Below are 24592 nucleotides of genomic sequence, written 5' to 3'. Positions count from 1 at the left end.
AAACTTTTCATCACACTGGATAAATATGAATGCAAAAAAGAAATGCTCAATGTTGGTTGGACACATAATTACCCTCATGGAGCATTTTTACACAGTATGTAATGTAGCTTGCAGTCCCTTACCCCTCGTTTTGAAATGCAACAGATCGAGAATTAATAAGGATATGAATGATTATTTTTTTTAAGTATTCATTCATAAGTAGACATAAGTTTTGATATCAAATACTTACTCTTCAATATTATTGCTTTGTTAGATTTAATTAATTAATTTTGTAAATTGACCCTTTCAGTAAGTGCTGCTTGTCAATTTGTATGCATACCATTAAGAAGGAATGAATTATATTTTACAATGGTGTTAGATAAGTTATGTTAGAGATGGTGATTGTGGTGATGCTTTGTTGTGTTCTATAACCAGAGCGATAGTTACTATGGCAATGACACAGTCAAGCTAGCTAGGAGGTCCGTGATGGTAAGATTTCGTTGAAAATTAAGTTGATTGGAAAATTGAGAAGAAGAGATGCGATGTTGATAGTATTTTGGTAGTGGTCATGGGAATTAGATGATGGGATGACAAAGTGGATGTGACGGTGGTGGCTTTTCTTCATGTTCTTCTTTGCTGGTCACTACACACGTCCTGCATGTCCAGTGAAGGTACGTGATCTGGGAAGCGTTTCATAAAATGAACTGAATATCTTACAAGTCCTGTTCTATCCGACAGTTACCATAGTAACAAGTGCATCTCAGCCGATCAGAATCAAGGAAAGTTGTCAGATCGTACAACTTGTCCAATGAAAATGTTGATGATACGTACCCCAGACATTGATGCTGAAAACAGTCTCCAGGGGACTGTTTCATGAAAGTTGTCAGCACTAACAAGTTGCCTTTCTCCGACAGTTACCATTGTAACAATAAGAGGCCAGTGCTTCTTAGCCAATCAAAAGCAAGGATTTCACTATAATAGTCAGTACTGACAATTTGGTCAGTGCTGACAACTTTCATGAAACATCCACATTGGCGGCGGAAGCCAAAAATTTTAGGGGAGGACCACAAAAAAATTTAGACAAGCAAAAAAAAAAAAAAAAAAAAAAAAGGTTATCAACCAAATATTTTAGGGGGGAAGCCGGAAAAAAAATTGACAAGCAAAAAAAAAAAAAAAAAAAAAAATTTAGGGGGGACCGTCCCCCCCACCTAAAATTTAGGGGGGACACGTCCCCCCCCCGCCCCCGCCCCCCACTTTGGTAGTGCATGGATCTGAGACCGTCGGGTATTGTATCTTCTGGACCTCCTCGCAGTCGCAAATAGTTCCTCCATCCTTATTTTAGTCCCATTTCTGCATGAGGATTTCATATAGCCCTGATCCAGTGAGGATGGTGATGATGATATTGAAGAAGAGGAGAATGAAGATGATGATGGTGATGGTGGTGGTGGTATTGTTATGATGATGACCAAACATAATGGTTGTAATAATTATTTTGTAATGGACATGGTAGGATTAATGAAGATGGCTAGAGTGGATGTTTTGTTTTTCTAATGGAGGTAAATAGATTTATCTTCATAGGTGTCACATCCTAGGAAATATAAACAAATGATTGTAATGGCGTAAAGGTTGATCAATTGAAAAATCAATTAGCATCCCTTTTGTATTGTTCTCGATCTCGAAATGAAAAATGATTGCAAAGGAGATAAGATATGAACAAAAGATAAATGAAGATGAAAAAGAGGTTTGAAAGGAGATGGAGTGCGGGACAGATCAAGAGAAGGGAGAAAGAAATAGAAATGGCAAAGAGAACCATTATAGTCTAATTGCCAACCAGTTGACTCTTTTTTTTTTCATTAGCAGATGAGCAAACCATTCGGTTTGATGCGAATTGTCGATAGTTGGCGCTATACAGTAATATGACGAATAGTACTGGGGCCCGTCTTACAAAGAGTTACGATTGATCCAATCAATCGTAACTCTATGGAAATCCATAAGTGTCATACATTTTTCCACAAGAAATTTGCACAATGTCCTTTGTAAACAAAAAGAAGCAGAGTGATTTTTTAAGGAACCAATTAATGCATGAATATACATCATAGCTAGGAAATATTTTGAACAAACATGCATAATATAATTATGTTGACCTTGCTGGCCGTCCATAGTTATGATTGATCGGATCAATCGCAACTCTCTGTAAGACGGGGCCCTGGTTTCTATCTCGAACGAGACGGGGGATGCAACATTGAGCTAAAAACCTTCGATTGGAGGCTTGTAAAATCAATATTTCCTAACACATTTTCAGAGTTACCAACAACTATGATATACTGAATTCTAACCCTGGAAACACACATCTACACACGCACAGTGTCACCCTGGGACCCGTCTTACAAAGAGTTATGATTGATCCAATCAATCGTAACTCTATGGACATCCATCAGTACCATAATTTCTTCTACAGGAAATTTGTAAAATGTCCTTTGTAAACAAAGGAGAACACACCACATTGTCAAGAAATCAATGAATTTATGGATATACATTCATATCTAGAATTTTTTGTTGTACAAACAAGCATTTTATATGTTGACGTTGCTGGCCGTCCATAGTTGCGATTGTCCGGATCAATCGCAACTCTTTGTAAGACGGGACCCTGATATGCAATCTCTGGTGCAATCCATACACGCGCATCCACCTTGGTGGTGGAAATCGAGGACATGTTAACGGGGAAGTTCATCCTGACAAAAGTTTGATGTAAAGATAGCAAAAAATAAATAAATAATAAAAAACATTGCCGGAGGTTTGTGAAAAATCCATTAAAGAATTTAAAAAAAGTACTAGAATTTTATTCATCTGATTTGTGACGTCATATGCGAGCAGCTTTCTTACATATCGAATGGTAAGAACAATCATGTCATTTTCTTAAAAAAAATTTTTTACTGTACATTCAGTATATAAATAAATTATTTTACACCCGTTTCCAAAAAGGAAACAAAAATAAGTAATCACGAACTATCAATGCATTTCAGATTATACGTAACATAATGGGGTAGCTGCTTGTTTATGAGGTCACATTGTTATATATAAAAGAAATTGGCAGAATGTTCTTTTTGTAGACAATACTAGAAGCTTCCATAGTAATAATTTGTATATAAGCTGGCAGTTTCTTCAAGGACATCATCACATCAGATCAGAACTCAGAGTTTCACACCAGACTTTGTCAGAGCATAGATTATTTCCACCTGGAATATTTATCTTCTGTGGAATTATTTTCACGCCATAACTGTTTGCAGTTACTTTGAAAGAGGAATTCTCAGTTCTCATCGAGATCATCAACCTGTTTTAATGAACGCTTTTCAACCCAAGGATTACTGAAATTGACTGTTAATCATCATCAACATCGTCTTCACTGACATTTCAACTCGTTACAGTGACTCTTTTTCATAATCGCCATCATTGTGAACTTTTATTTAAAGGAGAATGAAACTCTTGGAGCAAGTTAGCTTTTGTGAAAGCAGAAAAATCAAAGAATAAGATCAACAAAAGTTTGAGTAAAATAGGACTAGCAATAGAAGAGTTATGAGCATTTGAATGTCGAGATCACTAATGCTATGGAGATCCTCCCATTGGCAATGCGACCAAGATCTATGATGTCACAGATGAACAACTCTCCCCTTTTGGACACTGAAAATATACCCCAAAATATCTCGTTTTGCTCATTCTAACCATATGACAAACGATTCATCAATTATATAATGTTGTGAAACCTCTGTACTTGTCCTCTCATAAAGAGAACACCTCACCTTGTGATAGACTCTATAAAAGTGAGAATATAAGTGAAATAAGTACTAAAGTAATGATGGACTGTGTGACATCACATATCTTGGTCGCATTGCCAATGGGAGGATCTACATGGCATTAGTGATCTCAATATTCAAATGCTCATAACTTTCTTATTATTCATTCAATCTTCCTCAAACTTTCAACAATATGTTTCTTTGATTTTTCTCTTTGATATGGATTCAGCTGGTTTCAAGGGTTTCATTCTCCTTTAAGGAATCTTCGCCAACCGACTTGGATTTTTACTTTGGATTATAACCTTAGATTGTACATCGGACACTTCAAGAGATTGATGTAAGATCATTGTTTGGTTTTATTTTGTTTAAGTAGATGGTCTATTACCTGTAATAACAGAAAAGGAAATCAAAGTTAAAACTAAATTTTCATTGTTATTTGTTGCAGTATCGTAACAACATAAAAAATATAATAACTTCATTAATCTTTATTGCATTTTATCAAGCTTTTACCAATTTTATCGTTTTTTCTGCTCTTTTTACAACAAAGTTTTCTTCAGGGTGAACTTCCCCTTTAATGATAATAATAACAATAACTCTTATTTACCCAGGGTAGACACCCTGTATAACATAGCATGTTATTATTGCCCTTTATCATTGTCATGATTATGTTGAGCGCCTGACAACACGACAGAAGGTTCTATTTTTTATAAGTCTTTGGTGGTATAACTCAGCCGGAAATTGAACCCACGACCTCCCGTTCATCAGGCAGCGCTCTACCAACGAGCCACCATGTGTTACACATTAATCGAGGACTTATGGATCGTGATTTTTGTAAGTCTAGGAGAACCATTCCAACCATGCGCCCATGTGAAATTTAAAAAAAGTTTCAGTTTCATTGTCCGACTGAAATTTATATTTTTTTTTTTTCTTGAGCATGAACAGATTTTTCAATTTTTTCGAAACTATACGTTACACACTTAAAGGCCTATAATTACCAACGTCAGTTCTATCTTTTTTTTATGTAGTGGGGTAACTTTTCAAATTCATATTATCAGGAAAGGTAGAAGACATAAGAGATAAATAATAATTCAAAGGTTTGCACAAATTTGTTGCACAGTCTTTTAAAAACCTGTCATAAGCTAGACCAGTACTTTTTGATATTTTCAGCTTATTTAGTTCATCTAAAACTTTTTTTTCTGTTACTAAGGGGAAATGAAAACTATACCTTTTGAAATACCTTTTTCTTCATGAAACTTTTGAAACTGGTAATTTTCTGCCATGAAATTTGCTTGTATTTACTGGTAATTTACAAAATAACTTGTCAGGCGGCCACATATATTACCTGTGATATTCTTGAGAAAATAATCTCATACGAGAATCTTTTGGAATTGCCCTCAGTCTTAATGTGAAATTCGCATTCCTTGAAATTCACCATGCAAGAAGGCAAGCCAATCCACAGACAAACACAGCATACATTTATTGTAAATCATACAAGGAAAGCAATCGAATACCTACATCATCGACTCGTGGATTTTCATGCTATCCACCATACTGCATTTTCACCGTTTCAATAAACATTGCAAAACTGAAAATTGTGTTTATTTATTTTTATTTGTTGCTTACAATTTCATTATGATGATTTATTTTTAACTTCATTTCTCTGTTACTAGAGCATCATTTTATGCTCGCTAATTAAAATCAATGTAATAATGAGTGGAGTTGGTCTGTGATACATCGATGATCTATACACTCTATGATGAACAATTACACTCTCTCCATCTCTTGGGGAGCAGTCCATTTAAAACTTCCCTACTATATAAAGTTGCTAAGCATTCATTGCAATTGATGGATCAACATCTTATGCTCATTTAGCACTTTATCTTTTTTAAGAGTGTGGAACCAGTTCAAAGCTTTGAAATGGACCACTATGTTCACTATGAGTTTCAGAATTCAGATTTTCAATTAACATGCTTCAAGTTATTTCCATCACACCTAAATATAGTTGATAAAATAAGAACCATTTGAACAACTCGATCATGTCGTGCAAATCGTAAAGATTCAGATTCACTTGCATCGTACATAATAGTTAGAATGATTACGTAGCCCGGTAAAAAAATATATAAACCTGATAAAGAACCAGTTTCTTTTCAAAAATCATTTCGTATTTAGTTGCTACACTTTAATATAAACCTATGGATTGCCATTAAAGAATAAAATAAACGTAAAGAAAAAACAATACAACCCACAGAGCTGGAATGTTGTTTGTCATCTTATTTGCATTTGAAATAGCCCCCCTCTTAACTAATTGGTGATGGAGATTCGGATGGAGATTTCTCTCTTCACATGTTCACGTACGGCTTTGCGCCGGACGGACCTCCATGGTGTATACATACCTTCTACATTCTCCGAAAAATTTAACTAACTTTATTAACCTACCAATAATACGTTACAAAACAATATACAGCGTTTTTCTTACATATAATTCTTGTAAAAATCTGCAGTAGGTGGTTTTATTATACTTGCTAACCAAGACTTCATGGTTTTTCTATTGTAGGCCTATATACTGCCATATAGACCAAAAATTGATGAAATTATGGCGATGAATATGATTTGTCTCTTTCTTTTTAAGGGTAGAATTTGTCGGTTTCTTTTTCAAATATTAGTTATTATGTTTGATGGTCAACTTCCTATACATTGTGATAATCATAGCCATTATTCAAGTAAACCAACATGTCCAATAGACGACCAGCAGCAATATAATATTGCAGCTGATAATATGGACTACCAGATGTATATTTTGCTTTTTTAACCTTACCATTAACTATTACTGCATGTATTTTATCTCAGACCTTATCATTCCATGCCTTATGTATTTTGTAGGTAATGTACTTTGTATTTGTCATTTTATATACGGAAATTAAAAAAAACAGTTATGTTTTGGTATGTTATTGATCGGCAAACATAGAACATCGTAGTGTAACTACTAATCATTGTCTTGTAGCAAGAAAGATCATGCAGATTAGAGTAAAGATCAATCCAGGATTAATGCTGACCATTGTCGCTCCTATTGAATTAAACAAACCAAAAAGAAAGAGAAATGAAAAGCTCCGGTATTGAATACGGCAAGAATTAGATACATGCAGTTAATAAGGAGATAGCATGAGAGATTCAAGTTAATTTATTTTGGTGTTCAGAGGTTGCTTCTGGAATAAGATAGGTAGCCTATATACAGGGGCCGCGGAACGGTTTTCAAAGTGGGGGGGGGGGGGGCTGACCATGCAAAAATCACAATGATATGGTCATTTTTAGAAGAAAAAAAAGTGGGGGGCTGAATCCCTCCAGCCCCCCGCTTCCGCGGCCCCTGGCCTATACATTCATCAGGTTTATCAAAGTCTTCAATCTCTTGAACTTGTATTCTTAGCTCCTTACACGCTCCATATTTACTTTACTACGTTAATGACGAACAAAGCAGATTTTTTGAAATACCTTTGTTCAATCATGAAACAATAAAGTTACCAGGATATTGCAGAAACAGTCGATGTGTTTTACTCCTTCTTTCAATAATACTTTGCGCACAGAATGTAAACATTTGAAATAAATCGTAACAGAATTGCCTCTCGATTTTGGTTGATGAATAGTAAAGTAATCTGTTCATATTTTTTCTCACGAATCTCATGAAAGAGTGGAATGAACTAAAGCAACGCTTACCCGAATATACCTCTTGAGAAAGAAGATTCGTCCAAAAGACATTGTACTCTTGAACAACAGTCGCACTACATGGGAAGACATGCAATATGAAAGACTAGATCAATCATTCTCAACCAAATAATCAAACATAGTCTCACAACCAATCAATAAAGTAAGCAAGTAAGACTATGGAAAAGTAAATGCTTAAAAATAAATCGGTTGATATATCCTAACTTAATAAATCAATAAGTTTAACAACGATATATAATGTAATTGAATAGATTTTATCGATGAATGAGTACATTAATTAATGATCGGATGAATAAGCTGTAAAGAACATTAGCTTGTATATATACTGAGATAAACCCCCACCCCCCAAAAAAAAAATTATAATAATAATGATGACGATGACAATGATAATAATATTAATAATAATAAAATAATAATAAAAACAGTGATAATAAATCATTCAATAAAAATGAGATAAGTTAATAAATAAAATAGCTAATAACAAAATGATAATAGTAATGATGATAATAATAACAATGATTATAATTATAACAGTAATAATAATAGTAATGATAACAACAACAATAATAATAATAATAGTGATGATGATGATGATAATAATAATGATAACAGTAGTGGTTATAATAAGTCCCTTTTTCTGTTATGTTTAGCAGATTTTAAGAAATTAAGTCCCTTTGAGAAGAAATTCAGCAGATACTTTGACCTACATTTATAGGGTTCGGCTCCCTGGAAAATGTGTACTTCTGATTTACGAGCAACTTCACCAATTATACACGACGACGACGGAGAAGACTGAGAAGAAGAAGAAGAAGGAGGAGGAGGAGGAGGAGGAAGAGGATAAACTCAAAGGAATAGGAAGCAGAAGGAGAAGAATAAGCAATATAAGAAAGCAAAAAGAAGAAGAAGAAAAATAAGAGATGATCAAGGACCCATTTACAGAGATCTCCAAACTAACTTACATAAAAGTGATGTTACCGACATCACTACTTGGGGCGGTCCATGTGAATTGTGTTCCCGAGCTTTTCTCATCTCTTGATGAATGGGTGATACTGTCTCCAGCGCTGGTACACTCTAGCGGTTTGGTGTTTGCTGGTGGATCACTGAACGTACCAATCACAGTGTTGTCTGACGATCGCCTAGCTTGGAGAAGAATTCCCTTGAAAGACTGGCCCGTGATTGTGACTATGGGATGAAAGAGAAATGACCAGTTCATAGTCAGTCACATCATTACACACTTTACATCATTTTTTCTTTCATAAGTAAGGAGGTACAGACAATTGAATATTTTATTCAGGCTTTAATATTATTATGACAACCAAAATGTTATCGCTCCCCCAAATGACGGCATTGCCTCTAAAAATACTCTTGACATGCTAAAATGAAGTTGTCATCAAAGGCGCCAGTTTTTGTAAGAGGGAAGGCACGATAAACTTTGGAGCACCCCCCCCCCCCCATGTTACCCGTGCATGTCATGCTGCGCTTGATCTCCAATCAATCCTTGACAATGTAATCATGGGATAAGATATATTCGTAAACGTACAAATAAAAAGTGACTGATGATCATCATTTGTGTTTTAGTAGAATGATGGCACTTTAAATCAATCGGGTATGACGGGAGGGCGGAACAAGTGATTCTTAAAGGGGATCCAACATTGGTCATTAAATGTTGTATGCAAAGGAGAAAAATAAGTAAGACAGCATGGTGAACGTTTGAAAGCAATCAGACAAGCAATAAGAAAGTTATGACTGTTTCAAAATTGAGATCCCTAAAAGTTACTATGTAGATTTCAAGTTGGCAACTGTGTAAGTAAATTATGACAAGTGGAAGGACAACTTGTCCATAGGCCATGTATTTAATTATAAAGGATTCGTGGTTTTCTCCCAAGAATCAGTTTCATCACTTTTCCATTTCCCTTTCTTCCTGTCTTCTACACTCCCCCCTCCCCCATCTTCTAATCACTTGCAAAATCGATCAATCGCAACTATACTTTCTCTGTAGGCCTATATTGTAGGCGCTTCGTTAATTTTGTATAATTTCCTTTAATTTGATTGGCTGAGAAGCACATCGGTGTTGAAAACTTTCAAGAAGCGGTCCCCCGCCTAGGATGGTCGGGGATTTGAACAAGGAAATCGGAGCAAGAACAAAAACAAAATGCATCTTCAATATAATTATTCAATCGGTGTTCCGTTGCAGGAGAATTATTTTGACATTGAACATGCTCAAGTATTATGCATTATGGCCTCAGAGATATAAGATGAAAACTGTGTGGAAGTCACGGTTTGGTAAATGTTTAAAGGGATGGTCCAGGCTGGAGATTTTAAACAAAAGTCGGACAAGTTATTGAATTTTAAAGATTTGCATTAGTCCGGTGAAACAGTGCTAGGCATGTCTTTAGGAATATTCATTAGGTGGGCTGATGATGTCATATCCCCACTTGTTCTTTTGTAATTTATTACATGAAATTAGGTTTATTCAAAACTTCCTATCAAGAACTAAAACAACTGGATTGAAAACTGATTAAGTGCATTAGTTATTTATTGCCGCAACTTATTTCATCATGGAGACAAATCATTTACACATGTATGAAAAAATTAAACATTTATGATTTCATGTAATAACATAAGAAAAAGTAAAGTGGGGATGTAATTATGTATCATAAAGTTATGGCTGTTCTGTTTTAGCTCTTTTAAATTTCGATCGTTTTGAATTACTTTATGCAAAGATAAACAAATTAGTGGTTAGTGTCCTTTTGGTGCAATTATAGTGGCAAAAAGTGTTATAAAATCAGGTAACAACGATTTAACAATATGCGAAATTATGTTAAAGCAATTGTTCATTTTAATTATCCACATTCCCAAGGACAATTAATGAATAAATGATAAATAAATTTAAAAGATAATCTAATCATCTTACCTTTGAGCATTTCGGATGGGGAGTACATTTTTTTGTCGATGGTGATAACGTAGGGACTTTGACCAGTTTGAGGTTGTATCATGGTATTGTTGTTATCCCGATGACCCGGTGTTAGGGTAGTACACGTACCCGCGGGGGCACCGGATGGGTAGGCTGTGACCACATGAACAACAGCAAGAAATGCTAAACACCAAAAGTACATCTCGGACCTGACAAAAAAAGGAATATATTGAATAAAACAACAAAATATAATATAAAATAGCACGTTTGGCAACTCAGGATCGTATAAAGCGTATGGGTAGGACTATTTTTTTGCCTTTATCATGATGATATTAAGAGGTTTTTGATAAAGAACACAATGAATGTATTGAACATGCCCGCCAAACGACAACGAACAGCTCGAAGGTCTTTGTCGAAATTTTGTAAACCGGAACAGCATTTCGTCTTAAAGGACAAGTCCACCCCCAACAGAATATTGATTTGAATAAAAAGAGAAAAATACAACGAGCATAACACTGAAAATTTCATCAAAATCGGATGTAAAATAAGAAAGTTATGACATTTTTAAGTTTCACTTAATTTCACATAATAGTTATATGCACATCCCGGTCGGTATGCAAATGAGGGAACTGATGACATCACTCACTCTTTCTTTTGTATTTTATTATATGAAATATGATATTCTAATTTTCTCCTTATTGTCCTGTGAAACAAAGTTTTATTTCTCCCTGAACATGTGGAATTACCATTGTTTAACATTATATGGTTCAGTCAAGTTGGTCCTTATTGTCAAATCTAAAAAAATTGAAATATTGTATAATTCAAACAATAAAAAACAAAAAGAAATAGTGAGTGAGGGACATCATCGATACTCTCATTTTCATGAATTGTGACTAAATTGTGCATATAACTATTTTGAGAAAAATAAGCGAAACTTTAAAATGTCATAACTTTCTTATTTTACATCCGATTTTGATGAAATTTTCAGCTTTATGCTTGTTTGATTTTTCTCTGTTGATTCAAATCAACATTTTCTTGAGGTGGACTTGACCTTTAAGCTTTGGAGCTGACGAAAATTTGCAAATAATGTCGTTTGTTCAGACTCCAAGACGAAACTTTTGTTTTGATTACCAATTTTCAATAGAGACTTGTTTGTTTATTTTCATGAAGGGCATTTGACAATACATATTCTATTATGTTTTTTTAATCTGTCGTGCATCATGGAGAGAAGACTAACTAGTATCATGGTAACCATCTGTCACCTGTATAACAGGATAGTATTTGGCCTAAATAATGATTCTAACCACTGTTTTATCATTGGATTTCGTAAGACATCCTATTTTTTAGAAAGCGCAATGAACGCCCAGCAGAGGCGGATATTAGCGCTATACAAGAAGCCATCACCACCACCACCACCACCACCATCCAATAACTACAGTACCTGGGAAAGAATGCACCCACCCCATCTCCTCCTTTCCCATCGATACATCTCTGATGATATTTATATTTTGCTTGCAACGATTTTTTTTTTACTGGAATGCAGAGCAGGAATGTGCTTCAGGAAATCGCAATGGCAATGGACCTTTTCTCTCCCTCTTGTTTGTGTTATTTCACATCAAAGATTTAAACAAATATTTGTTTCGTTTCCGGATTCAGATCGTTATTTGATTTTATATTGAACGAAAAATCCGGCAAATTGCGTATTTCGATAGTCAAACGAAGGAGGAAATTAATTTACCGAGAAAAACATGCTTAATAAATCCTATTGTTATTTCGATTATTTTGTGTTTTAACATGCTTTAATTGATTTTGTACATCATGTGGAAAAAACAACGAAACCTTGATCATGCCATTCAAGGAATTTATAATGAAAAGGAAATCAGTCGCTGATTTTATGGTTAGAAAGGGAAGTGAGGTCTGCAAAAATTAGTTCATAATTATTTGCTATGCAATTCTTCTGCGAAGGAACCCAAACTTCATTGCCAACCATATCCTAGTCTACAGGCACAGACCCCAATTAAAACTTTGATCAACAGGTGGGTCTCCATGCAAAGACTAGCAGATAGCATATACTTGCTGTTTCTGATATATAGGGTCTTCAGTAGGGTAAGGCGGGGTAAGTTGAACATAGGGGCAAGTTGAGCCACCACCCCAGGCCAATAATGAATGAGTCAGACATTGTGGTGATGTCATGTATTGATGACCCATTACATAACCATTAACCCCACCACATTGTTTTCAACTTTGAAACAAAAAGTACTTTTTTAGAAGAAAAAATACAAACTTCAGCCAAAAAAAGTTTTAAAAAGGGTGGGAAATAGATCAGTGCTTTTTACCCACACACGTCTTTAAATATAATAAAGAAATAAGAACAATATTGTTAGTCCAGGTATGGATTCCCATTCTTGTCATAGTCTTTTACATGATGGATGCATAACAAATGTGTGGATGTGAAAATATCGCATTAAGTTCGGACTGGGGTAATTTGTGCCAGCCAAAATGGGGCAAGTTGACCCATGGTAATTATTATGGTAATGTATAATAAATTTTTTTTTTAAACCCTCAAAAAGCCATTGATATGCAGGCAGAACGGAGCAAATTCACATGACAGTTCTTTTACTTTTAGAGAATGTTAGTATTTATAGAGAATTAGCAAGTGAAAAAGACTTTAAATTAAAAAAATTGACATGCCGGTTCGTCCCGCATACATTTTGTACATAGTTTTTGTAGCTCAACTTACCACCAGAAGGTGGCACAACTTAACCCCACAGATGGGGCAAGTTGAGCCATTTGACATCGTTTTTTCAAAGGTCACAATGACTTTCATTGTGGGCGTAGAAAGTTATATATAGGTGAAAAATATTTCCCAAGAATCAAATTTAAAGGCAAGGTACTTAATACTATAATATTAATATTCATATCAATTCTAACATGCAAAATGCAAAAAGTGTCACAACTTAACCCGCCTTATCCTACACAAAGCACATTCAAACCCTTAAAGGGGAATCCAGCCTTGGCCATTGAATGATGTGTTGGGAAGGAGAAAATTAAATTAAACAGAATGGTGAAAGTTTGAAAGAAATCGGACAAGCAATAAGAAAGTTATAGCTGCTTTAAAATGGAGATCACTAATACTATGTACATTTCAAATTGGCAACTGGGTAAGTAAATTATGACAAGGGGCAAGGACAACTTTCCCATAGGCCATGTACCTTATTATCAGGGATATGTGGTTTTCTTCTAAGTACCCATTCCCCTGGGGCAGTAATCTAAATATAACCCAGGTAGTATATTGTTTTATGTCATCATGAAAGAAAAATATAATTTGAAATAAGACTTTTGGGAAAAATGACATTTTAGCCATAATATGTATTGGAGTACATGGAAGAGTAGTCCTTGCCTTACATCACTATGACATCCCATATGCGGCCAATTTGAAGTCTCCATGGGTATAGTGATTACCAATATTTACAACTTTTAAAAATTCATAACTTTCTTGTTGTTTGTCCAATATTGTTCAAACTTTCACCTATCAACTTGTCTGATTTTTCTTTTTCTTATAAAAACAAGTTTTTATTTGCGTTGGATTCCCCTTTAACTCTCTTGAAGAGTTTGCACAGCAGACTACCAACTATCCGGTCTGCTCTAATTAATGAAACTTTTAAAATGGTTAATGTAAATAATTTATATTGCAATTTCCTTTTCAGTCGATATTGTTTTGAAGTGTAATTGCCAGCGATTTTTTTTCAGACAAAAATATCGTTTTATCTGTTATCTATTGGTTTCATTTATTGATATGTCATTACTATTATCAGCTTTTATTTTCATGTTGTTTTCGTTGTTACTCGAAAGGTTATACGTTTGATCTGTGAATTAAGTTTTCTAGTTTTCGGTTTCCAGTTTATAAATATTCTTTTGATTGTAATGAAGGACAGATCCAAACTTCGATTGAAAATCTCTATCGAAGTCAATTTTTTTCTCAATGAACTTTGGGATTGGTCTTCAGTCTAAGCTAAGAAATCTAGAATGTTAACATCATTATTATATGTCTCCTCATTCTTGGTGAATACCCTATTTCCAATATATGAATGTTGTCTTATATAGCTACCACCATCTGATTGGTCAATAGCTGGTCACATGTTCAGGTATTATTGTTCTCATTATAGTTTCATAACCGGTCATCTACGATGAAAATTTACATTGAATGCTTCTCATGTTTACTGTGCTCTCTGTAATGGTGAAGACAACTGTCATACTTATCCTTCCCAGGCAGTTGATAATGTTATGGGAGTCAAATGAGCTGATACACTGAACCACTACTGTTTAAATTTAAATTAAACCCGACTTCAGAATACGGGCCTTAGAATATTGTTATAAAAAACATACAAAGTGTATAGCACCGGGTAAACCGTGGTCCATAGAAGAATGAACAGGCAACTATTACAAAGCTTGATTACTAATACAAGGAAATATAAAAGGAATCAGGCTCAAATTAACAGGAAATATTGTAGACACATATCACTAAATAAGTGCATTACTATGATAGCTGCCACAGCAGCTCCCAGACATCCAACCTTAAAAAGAAGTGATGGTGATAATGATAATGATCATGATGATAACGCTGAACTATAATATTCATGACAGTAACAAAATCAATAATGATAATGAAACATAATTATGATGATGACGTTGATCACTATTATATATCATAATGAAATTATACTAAATGATTTTAAAATAAATGTTACTTCTACTACCATGACTACTACAACTCTATTACAACTACTTTTTACGAATATGCTTCTACTACCATGTATTCGTATTCATTGATATCTGACGGGGCACAGGATTTAAAAAAATCTTTTTTGGCTACAAAAAGTTGCCAAAAAATGACCTTGGCAAAATTGCCGAATACATAAAATTTGACAAGCTCACAGATAGGCTTCCAATTAAAAAACGTTATTTTTTTTTTCTTTCCATGCAAATCCGACAAGCAAACACACAAATAAAAATCCGGTGAAGTGTATCTATATTAACTTTACATTAATGATTTTTTTAATTCTTTTGTATAAAAGAAATTTGTTCACATAATAATATACCATGGATGGACATGGAAGATTGTTATTGGCGACTTAAAAATTGGGAAAAGGGGGGGGGGAGAGAAAAGAGAGGAGAAAAGGAAGAAAGATGAGAGGAAGAATCAATGTGAATGAAACAAGGGGAGGTGAATTGAGGGGGAAAAAAAGAAAAAACATATCAGGTCATTAACTTGTATTTTAACAATGTCTCTCGCGCTTTGCGTTTGCCTTGCCTGTTGAGTTAGGTAACAGTCATCCAGGATGATAATATGGAGCATTAAATTCTGAGGGGTTTGATTATTGTTTTAGTGGCCCAAACATGGAATAGTGTGTGTGCAGCGCTTTGAAACCGAAAGGAAAAGGCGCTATATCAAATGACCTTTGGATTCGATTGAATTATATCATTTTCAAGTCAATATGCACAATTTATTCTGCTCCCCCCAGAAAAAAAACAGGAGTAAAAGAGAAAAAGGAAGGAGAACGAAAAAGAAATTATATTTATAATATTACATCGCGTTTTCAAGTCCATATACACCAAATATATTCCCTGGCACTTCGAGTTATTATTGTTTTATGCAGTGACATATGTTTCTTTTTCATGACTACTTAAAGTGATTGCCCCATTTTAAGGTCTGAATATAAAATATTTCCAGTCCGTGCTTTAGGCGCGTAGCCAGGGGGCGGTGGGGGTGGTCGCCCCCCCCCCCCCCCCAAACGCCCCCAAAAAGAAAAAAAGAGGAAAAGGAGAAAAAGAAAAAGCGAAAGGAGAAAAGGGAAGAAAGGTATAGCTTTGATGTTTTTCTTTCTTTTTGTCAAAAGAATAAAAACGTTGATCTCCTCTCTTCATACTAAAATTTGCTTCCGCGCTCCGCGCGGGAAAATATCAAAATCACCTTTCCCTTTTGTTTCCCACACCTTTTTATCTACTCTGTTTTCCCCTTCCTGTGGGAATCGTATCGTTGCCAGAAATTATTAATTATACAACAGTATGAAAAGTATTTTTTTTAATTGCATTGACACAAAATGTCGGCTCTTCTGTTTGGAGCGGGTAGACATTACCGTCCCTTCCCGACTCCCCAAATGATATTTCTTTCGCTTTTCAGCAGGCGATTTTGGGCAAAGTATATCGAGGCATTAAATTTGTGCCGTGCTATATGCAAAAGTATGTACGATATGAAACTTTATTCTATGTCGCTACACATCCATCTCCTGTCTTGTTTTAATATCATTGAAGTTTCTTAATCAAACAAAAGGAAGCGCTTAATATGAGCGAAATTACACATTTTTTTTCTTCCAAAATAAATCACAAAGGTTTCCGTGCTTCGCGAGCATGGAAAAGGAAAATTAAGTCCCTCTTCTAGCTTGCATCATCCCTATCACATTTTGAGCTCGTTTTTTTTTCTTAATGGAGTTATAGTCTAAGAAATGTCAAAATTATAACAGGTTAAAATTTCAGATAAATTTCTAAAATTCAGAGCTTCAACGCCATTCACGGGAAGGAATAAGGCCTATTTACTTCCCGCATATACTTGTCTTCTACTCTGTTTTGAGAATTGAGTTAACTTGAGTTAGCGAAATTTAAATAAAATCTGATATTACCAAGGTAGCCATTTTATACCACTTCTGTTCTTATGAGAAACTAAATTGCCATGATGTACTACCCTATCATATGAACTTAAAATTGGGTATAAAAGAAATCTACCTGTCTTCATTTTTTTTCTATATATTTTTGAAAAAATTATCATTGTGGACCTTTTGCAAACAAACTGAAATAAATCCAATCTCTTTTGATTAAAAAAGTGATTTTTCTTTGCCACTTTCATTCATATTTTCATTTGAATTTCGAATTGTCTTTGGTATCATCAGAGTGACTAAAAATTTAGAGGTTTAGAGACAGAAAACAATACAATTTATGAAATATGGACCTAACCCCTTTTGACAAATGAGTTCTTCAAAAGAGTTTAGTTGCAAAAGGGGTTAGGTCCACTAAAAAAAAAAATCATTTTTTTACTTCTCCCATATTGCAATATTCTTATGCGAAACTGAATTTTCATGATACCCTATCATGAGAACAAAATAATTGGGTATAAAAGAAATCTACCTGTCTTCATATTTTTTAAGATACTCTTTTCCAAAAAAAATCTGTGTGGACCTAACCCCTTTTGAAAAAAAAGTATTTTTCTTTTTTGCCATTTTAGTTCACTTTTTAATAGGAATTTCAACTTTTCTTTGGTATGCATTGAGACATAAAAATCAAATTTGATGAAAAATGGACCTAACCCCTCTTGCAAGTGAGCCCTTCAAATATTTCCTCCCTGCATAATATATACCCGTCTTCTACTCTGTTTTGCGACTTGAGTTAACGAAATTTAAATCAAATCTGATGTCACCAAGGTAGGCATTTTATACCACTTCTGTTTTCAATGTTTATAAAACGTTTTATCTTCCGCGCGTCGCGCGGTAAGAGGAATTATTTCAAATTCTTGAATCTTATTTCAAATCTTCAAGCTCATAATTTCTTTTGAAAACAAGTTTGTTTTTTAATCACAGCAATTCAATTGAATTCGAGTTGATAAGGGTACTAGAGACGCAAGAGACGCCTTCTTTTGATGTGAATTTGATGAGATATCAAAAGCCTCCCCCCTCCCTGCACCCTCCCCCCTAGGGAGCGCGCTTCGCGTGCACTTACCGCCCCCTCCAAAATTAAATCCTGGCTACGTGCTTACGTTTGCATTAGTGGATTGGTGAGATAAGTTTGCTCTTTATGAATTCCTAAAAAGTCCTTAAAACGTCCCCTCTGGTGCATGTGAATTATAAAAAAACCTCAGCTCGCGCTTCGCGCTCACATCATTTGGTAAGTGAAGCAGGGGCCGCGGAAGCTTCAGCCCCCCTACTTTTTTTCCAAAACCGTGTACAAAAACGTAAAAATGATCATATGATTTTGATTTTTTGCATGGTCAGCTCCCCCCCCCCCCCTCCACTTTGAAAACCGTTCCGCGGCCTCTGTGAAGTACGCATGGTCTTATAGTGAAATTCTATAAAAAGCCTTAAAATATATTGCCCCTCTTCAGGTCTGAATTTCAAAAACTTTCAGCTCTTTCCGTTCGCGCTTGCAATATTTGGTTAGTACGTGAGATACGTATCATGTTCATGATTACAATGACTACAATAAGTGCTTGTGTTTAGGCAGTGGCGTACCTAGGATTTTCCACAGGGGGGGCAAAATCGGCCGCCAAAAAAATGTACAAGCAAAAAAAAAAAAAAAAAAAAAAAGGTCTTCAATAAATAAATAAAAATAAAGCTCGTCAGGGGGGGGCATAAAAGGTCTTTCAAGCTCGTCAGGGGGGCAGTGATATGTATTTTGTATGGGTTGTGGCTCGTCAGGGGGGGCAGAGTGCCCCCCTGCCCCCCCCCCCCCCCCCCCCCCCCGTATGTACGCTAGTGTGTTTAGGTGTAATTCTAACAAAATCAGCAAGCACTTGGCGCTCGCATATTATGTATGCTCTTCATGAATTTGTACAAACAATAGTCCTTCTGTCCCTGTTTGGGGTCAAAAATACAAAAAATTTCAGCTCGCGCTTTGCGCTCGCATTGGTAGTTAGTGAGGTAGATACGTATCATGATTACAAAAAATTGCTTAGGTCCCTCATCACCATTAAACACGTGCTTAAAATCTCCAGTCAGGTCGAAGCGCGAGCTGAAATTTTTTGTATTTTTGACCCCAAACAGGGACAGAAGGACTATTGTTTGTACAATTTCAGCTCGCTCCCATTACTTGATCAGTGAGATATGTATCCTCTTCTCTTTGCAGACAGTCCCTATTATGTCCCTTTCGGGTCAGTAGGCCTATATTAAAAATCTCAGCTCGCACTCGCATTGTTTTATTGGATGCACATTTCGCTTATAATTACACAAACTGCTCAGAATGATCAATTTTCAGGTCTAAATACCATACGTGAACTAAAATTGGCGAGCTTCGCGATCTGCCCCTGTTATCTTAATGATCATGTTGCGAGGCAAAATATACTGTGTCAGGCATGGGTGTCGATCACGGGGGGATGGGGGGATATATCCCCCCCCCCCAATATTTCAAGTGGGGTGGATGGCCTATATTATCACCCCCCCCCCCAATAATTTAGGGTAGAAAAATTATAATATTGATGATGAAAAAATGAAAAGTTTGATCATGATGATTATAGTAATGATTATAGTATGCCATCAATCAGTTTGTTTCCCTCGCAATTTGTGTGTATTGTTATTAAATAAAAACATTCTTTTCCAGGACTTTTAAACAGATGGGTGGAGGTTCAAGATGAAAAAGAATGAAATGTTTATGTATATGATATTTTTAACACATGACATAAAAGGACCCCGACGAAAAACAACTTTTGTTGATAGGGTGTTCCATCCCACCAGTGGTTAATAAATTAATTTTAATCAATCAATTAATTCAAAAGGGTGGAAAAATAAACGGGAGTAAAAGGGTGGCAAGATAAACAGGGAAAACCCCATGGACGTAAATCCCAGAGGGGTAGATCTTGAAAAAGTACAAATAACTTTTCTCAGATTTACCCCTCCCCACATCCAAGTGCATGATGTTTGTCCCATTTAATCTACAACCCTTTCGAATATCACTCATTTTTGTTATGTAAAATAAGTAAATCGCCAGGCATCGCTGTCATAAAAAGTTATTGTAACCAAATTCCAATGCGCGAAATTAACAAGCTACCAAGAATTTCTCTTTGCGCATATCTAACAAAACGCTCTGGTCATAAAACATGTAAAAGCTCTTGAGCAAATTATCCTGATAATATATCACGGACATATCTGAGGCTAAAATTGATGCAAAGCTCACGTAAATTTCATTTTAACACATATATCAGCTGATATTACACACTGACGGTTCAAGAAAATGTTGGAGAAATATCATAACATGACAGTTGAGTTTTGATTGTTTTTATGTTAGTTTTTGTTTCATGCACTTATAAAGCATTTAAAACATGTTAAAATCTAGGGTTAAATTCGTTAAAAGGAATGACGGTAAGCCCGATGGCGCACGAGAAGCCACACAGTTTGTAATTTGTGCTAGTCTTAATTTGTCCGAATCTGCATTTTATCATCAAGCATTAAGAAGAAAAAAGATTGCCAGTCGGGTTAGATTTAAGAGAGAAGTTGTATACATCATGCTCAATAAACAGATCACTCTGTTCATGGTCCAGACAATTTTTGTCATTTTTTCTTTCGTATGAGTTTAGAATAGGCTTACTTGTAACACAAATTGAATTTTCAAAAAAATTATGTAAGGACAGTACACTGCAACAATGAAGGAATTTCCAAGAACACCATGCATATCAACCACTCCCAAATGTCCTAACTTGTGATTTTAGTGGGGGTAATGTTGAAAAATCCCCATCCACAAGAACATTTGTGTCAATCATCCCCCAAACCAAGAATACCGATCGACACCCATGGACTGTCAGGGTTGTTCATTTACAGCATTGTACAGATGATACTTCTAAACATTATTGATATTCATACCTTTATAATCTTCACCATCATCATCATTGCACCTCAGTTAGATACTATACAGAATACATATCTTTAAAACTTCGAATGTCAAAAAAAGGGAAAAACAATCCCATATAGTACGCCATGCTGGTATTCGAACTATGAAGAGTAAGAGCGCAAAAATTTTAAAAAACATATATATACAAACAAACTAAAGAAAATATTAATAAAAGACCACTTTGAATGATGCACTTGCTATATTATGACTAAATACTGTCATACTCACTGGTTATATCGATCGGGGAGAAGAAGAAGAAATTGCATATGTACTGTAACTGAAAACCGTTTCGTGCAGTAATGAATAACGTAGCAGGAAACTAATTGAGTAACAATTAAGAACTCAGTATTCTCTCCATGGCTCATGAGTCATGGACCCGGGGGGGCCACTTCCATTGACGAGTGGATACCATGCGCGTCCACGGGGTCTTGAAAAGCACCCTAAACACGTATTTTCTATATTCTGAAAATGCCCCCCTTAACAAGTATTGGCGTGTGAAACCCTACCCTTAACAAGTATTGGAAACAAATACTATTAGCAAGTATTCCCAGAATTGAGCCCCTAAACAAGTACAGTGATATTTTATTGTTATGTCGGGTCCGTCGGTCATCGGTTTTACCTTTACACACCATTATTTTGGTTTAGTACGGCCCCATGCACCTATCACACCTCGCGCAAATCGGACTCTAAACACGTAGTGTTGGGGCAAAAAGGACAATGATCCTTTATACAACATTTTGATTTTGTTTTATCATCCCCGCATATTTGACTCTAAACACGTATATTTTCCGAGCGAAATAGATACCCTTTTTTCAATATTTATGTGTTTTTGACACCCTTATCACGTTACGTACGTAACGTGCCCTATCTTGAAAAAGACATCCTTTTTACGTGTTTTTTTGGTCGCGCATGGTATCCACTCGTCAATGTAAGTGGCCCCCCCCCCCCCCCGGGGTCATGGACAACAAACTCTGAATTGGGGCACTCACGTATGGCAAAATGGGTATGTTTAGTCTTTCAGGACGCCTTGTCAGCTGTTTCAAAGCATATAATTTTCACACTTTTTTTCATTTGACCAACCCGTTCTCCCCTGTTCTCAAGACCCCCATTTCATGGTAAATTCCAGTTCACAAGCAACCCCATTTGAAGAGGGCCATCTACCTCCTCATTCCATAGACAACTTCTGTTCGTAAGGGTATGGTTTCATATCTGGGAGGCACACACCCCTACCCTTTCCAAATCCAAGTGCCCCGTATTCCTTCCCCCGAACAAACTCTATAGTTTTATCTCCATTTTTATTTTCCTAACTTTTCCTGCTAATGAATTTGGCACGCCCCCTCAAAATGCACCTGCTATACCTTGCCTGTACAAATAACAATGACAGGGTTAGGTGGGGTTTTTGTTGTTTTTTTTTACAATTTTTAACAGATCATATTAGAAATATTTTTTTGTAGATCAAAGCACGCAGTAGGCCCACGACATCAATTAGAATCTTTTTATTTGTTTTTGTGTATGATGCACCTGAATCTTGCCCCTTGCCTCTATGGCACTATCCCTCTTCTTCTCTCCCTCCCTTCCCCTTTATGTCTCTCTCCCTCTCTCTCTGCCACCCCCTCTCTCTGTCTGTCTGTCTCTCTCTCTTTAAAACTCTCTTTTGTTCCCCAGACATGCGAGTATCAAACAAAAGGGTACCAACAATAAAACACGAATAAAGGCACGGTTGTAAAGAGGGGTGGATGCGCAAAAGGGAACAGCATTTGACTATTATCAACTTGCAATTCATTTCCTGATGATGAAAGCATTCTGCAAACAACTTTGCTGCAAACCATAGTGTGCGGTTGTCTAGCCTTTACCTGGGAGTTTGTCAAGGCCTGTATACGAAGCTCACCCAGGGTTGAAATAATGCTTATGTGTTACATTACACAACATTATGTCAACAAGGAAATTACTCACTAAAGGCTAACAGGCCAGGAAGTACTACAACCAGGTGCTCTTTAATTTCTATATAAAACAGTGGGTCTGGGACCTCCACAGGGAAACCCCAACAATATGCCAACCTGAAATTATTATTGAAGAATAAAATTTGATTTCGTCTAACTTTTCTCCCAATCTCTCTCTCTTTCCTGTCTCATTTCTATCCATTTTAAATTCCTTTTATCAATTTGTTTAAAGTTGTATAAACATTGTAACATTATTTTCATGATCGAACAAATGACAACAATGGAAAACGAAAAACGAAGAGTGTTAAAAAGTAAGATGGTGTATCAGTAATGCTCATTTGAATTTAATCATTACAAGTTGTTAGAAATCAATAGCAACCATAATTTTAAATCTTTATTGGTTTATAAAATGTCCCTGTCCCTTTTGGCTTTTATTCAAAATGGTTTTTTTCAAAAGGATATCCCCTGGAAGTCTTCACTGTAGGCCTCTCCTTCCTCCAAGAATTGAGTCAAGGTCAACCTCAAGGTCAAATTTTATCATTGCTAAACCAGCCCTGTCTACAAAGTCTGTGGCAAAAACCTAGTGGGCCGTTTGAGAAGTCAGGGCCTCAAATAAAGCCATCCCTGCTTTCCTCTTAACAGTGTGTTACTCTGAATTACAGTCATCACAAAATTGGACGAGGAAGAAAATTATGTATTCAGGAAGGGTCACAGTCTAAACTTTCATTTTACCAAGATACGGCAATCACTAATCCAATCACTCATTCAATAGTTGTGCATAAAACACTTTGTACTTTTGATAAAAGCATTTTATTTGTGGCATTGTTATCATTATCAAATTTACTGTTACTATTATAATAATCATTATCATTATCATCATTCTGATCTTTATTATCGTCATCAACAATATTATTCTAATTATCATTACCATCATCATTTTCTATTATGAGCTATCTATCATCATGATCATGTACTCATTTTGTGCATTATAATTACACATAGCCCACCCTGTTCCCCTTCTCTCTCTCTCTCTCTCTCTATATATATATATATATATATGTATATTAATGTATATACATATGTAGGGGAAGGCGGGGTAAGTTGTGACACTTTTTGCATTTTGCATGTTAGAATTGATATGACCAATAATATTGTAGAAATAAGTACCTTGCCTTTAAATTTGATTCTTGGGAAATATTTTTCACCTATATATAACTTTCTACCCCCACATTTAAAGTCAATGTGACCTTTGAAAAAACGATGTCAAATTGCTCAACTTACCCCATATATGGGGTACAAAATATATATGCAGGCAGAAAGGAGCAATTTGCTCCTTTCTGCCTGCATATCAATGGCTTTTTAAGGTTTGTTTGTTTTTCGTATTGTACATTACCATAAGAATTACCATGGCTCAACTTGCCCCATGTTGTTTGGCACAACTTACCCCATTCCGAATCTAATGCAATATTTTCACATCCACACATTTTTTATGCATCTATCTTGTAAAAGACCATGACAAGAATGAGAATCTATACCTGGACTAACAATATTGTTCTTATTTCTTTACTATATTTAAAGATGTGTGTGTGTAAAAAGCAATGATCTAT

The 24592-nt window shown here is 35.6% G+C and overlaps 1 protein-coding gene across 1 annotated transcript; it reads right to left on the bottom strand.

Annotated features, from left to right (window-relative positions):
* Positions 1-5362: 5362 nt before the first annotated feature.
* Positions 5363-10605, bottom strand: LOC129260094 (putative defense protein 3). The gene is made up of 4 exons (XM_054898151.2): positions 10402-10605; positions 8447-8669; positions 7479-7543; positions 5363-6834 (listed from the first exon to the last, which is right to left on the bottom strand). Exons 1-4 carry the CDS (start codon positions 10601-10603, stop codon positions 6758-6760), a joined length of 567 nt encoding a protein of 188 aa, XP_054754126.2. The 5' UTR covers positions 10604-10605; the 3' UTR covers positions 5363-6757.
* Between the last annotated feature and the right edge of the window lie 13987 nt (positions 10606-24592).

The sequence above is a fragment of the Lytechinus pictus genome, chromosome 5 (assembly GCF_037042905.1).
Source record: "Lytechinus pictus isolate F3 Inbred chromosome 5, Lp3.0, whole genome shotgun sequence".
In the NCBI taxonomy this organism is placed as follows: Eukaryota; Metazoa; Echinodermata; class Echinoidea; order Temnopleuroida; family Toxopneustidae; genus Lytechinus; species Lytechinus pictus.
The sequence above is the reverse complement of the archived record's forward strand: the minus strand, read 5'-3'. Positions and strand labels throughout refer to the sequence as shown.

What these genes read in the sequence shown, in the direction of transcription:
- LOC129260094 (XM_054898151.2), bottom strand. Translation starts at nt 10,603, where the DNA reads ATGTACTTTTGGTGTTTAGCATTTCTTGCTGTTGTTCATGTGGTCACA. An exon ending in GTCGGTAACATCACTTTTAT is followed by an intron (nt 7,544 to 8,446) that starts GTAAGTTAGTTT and finishes CTTCCCATGTAG; the next exon opens with TGCGACTGTTGTTCAAGAGT. An exon ending in TTCTCAAGAGGTATATTCGG is followed by an intron (nt 6,835 to 7,478) that starts GTAAGCGTTGCT and finishes TTAATTCAATAG; the next exon opens with GAGCGACAATGGTCAGCATT.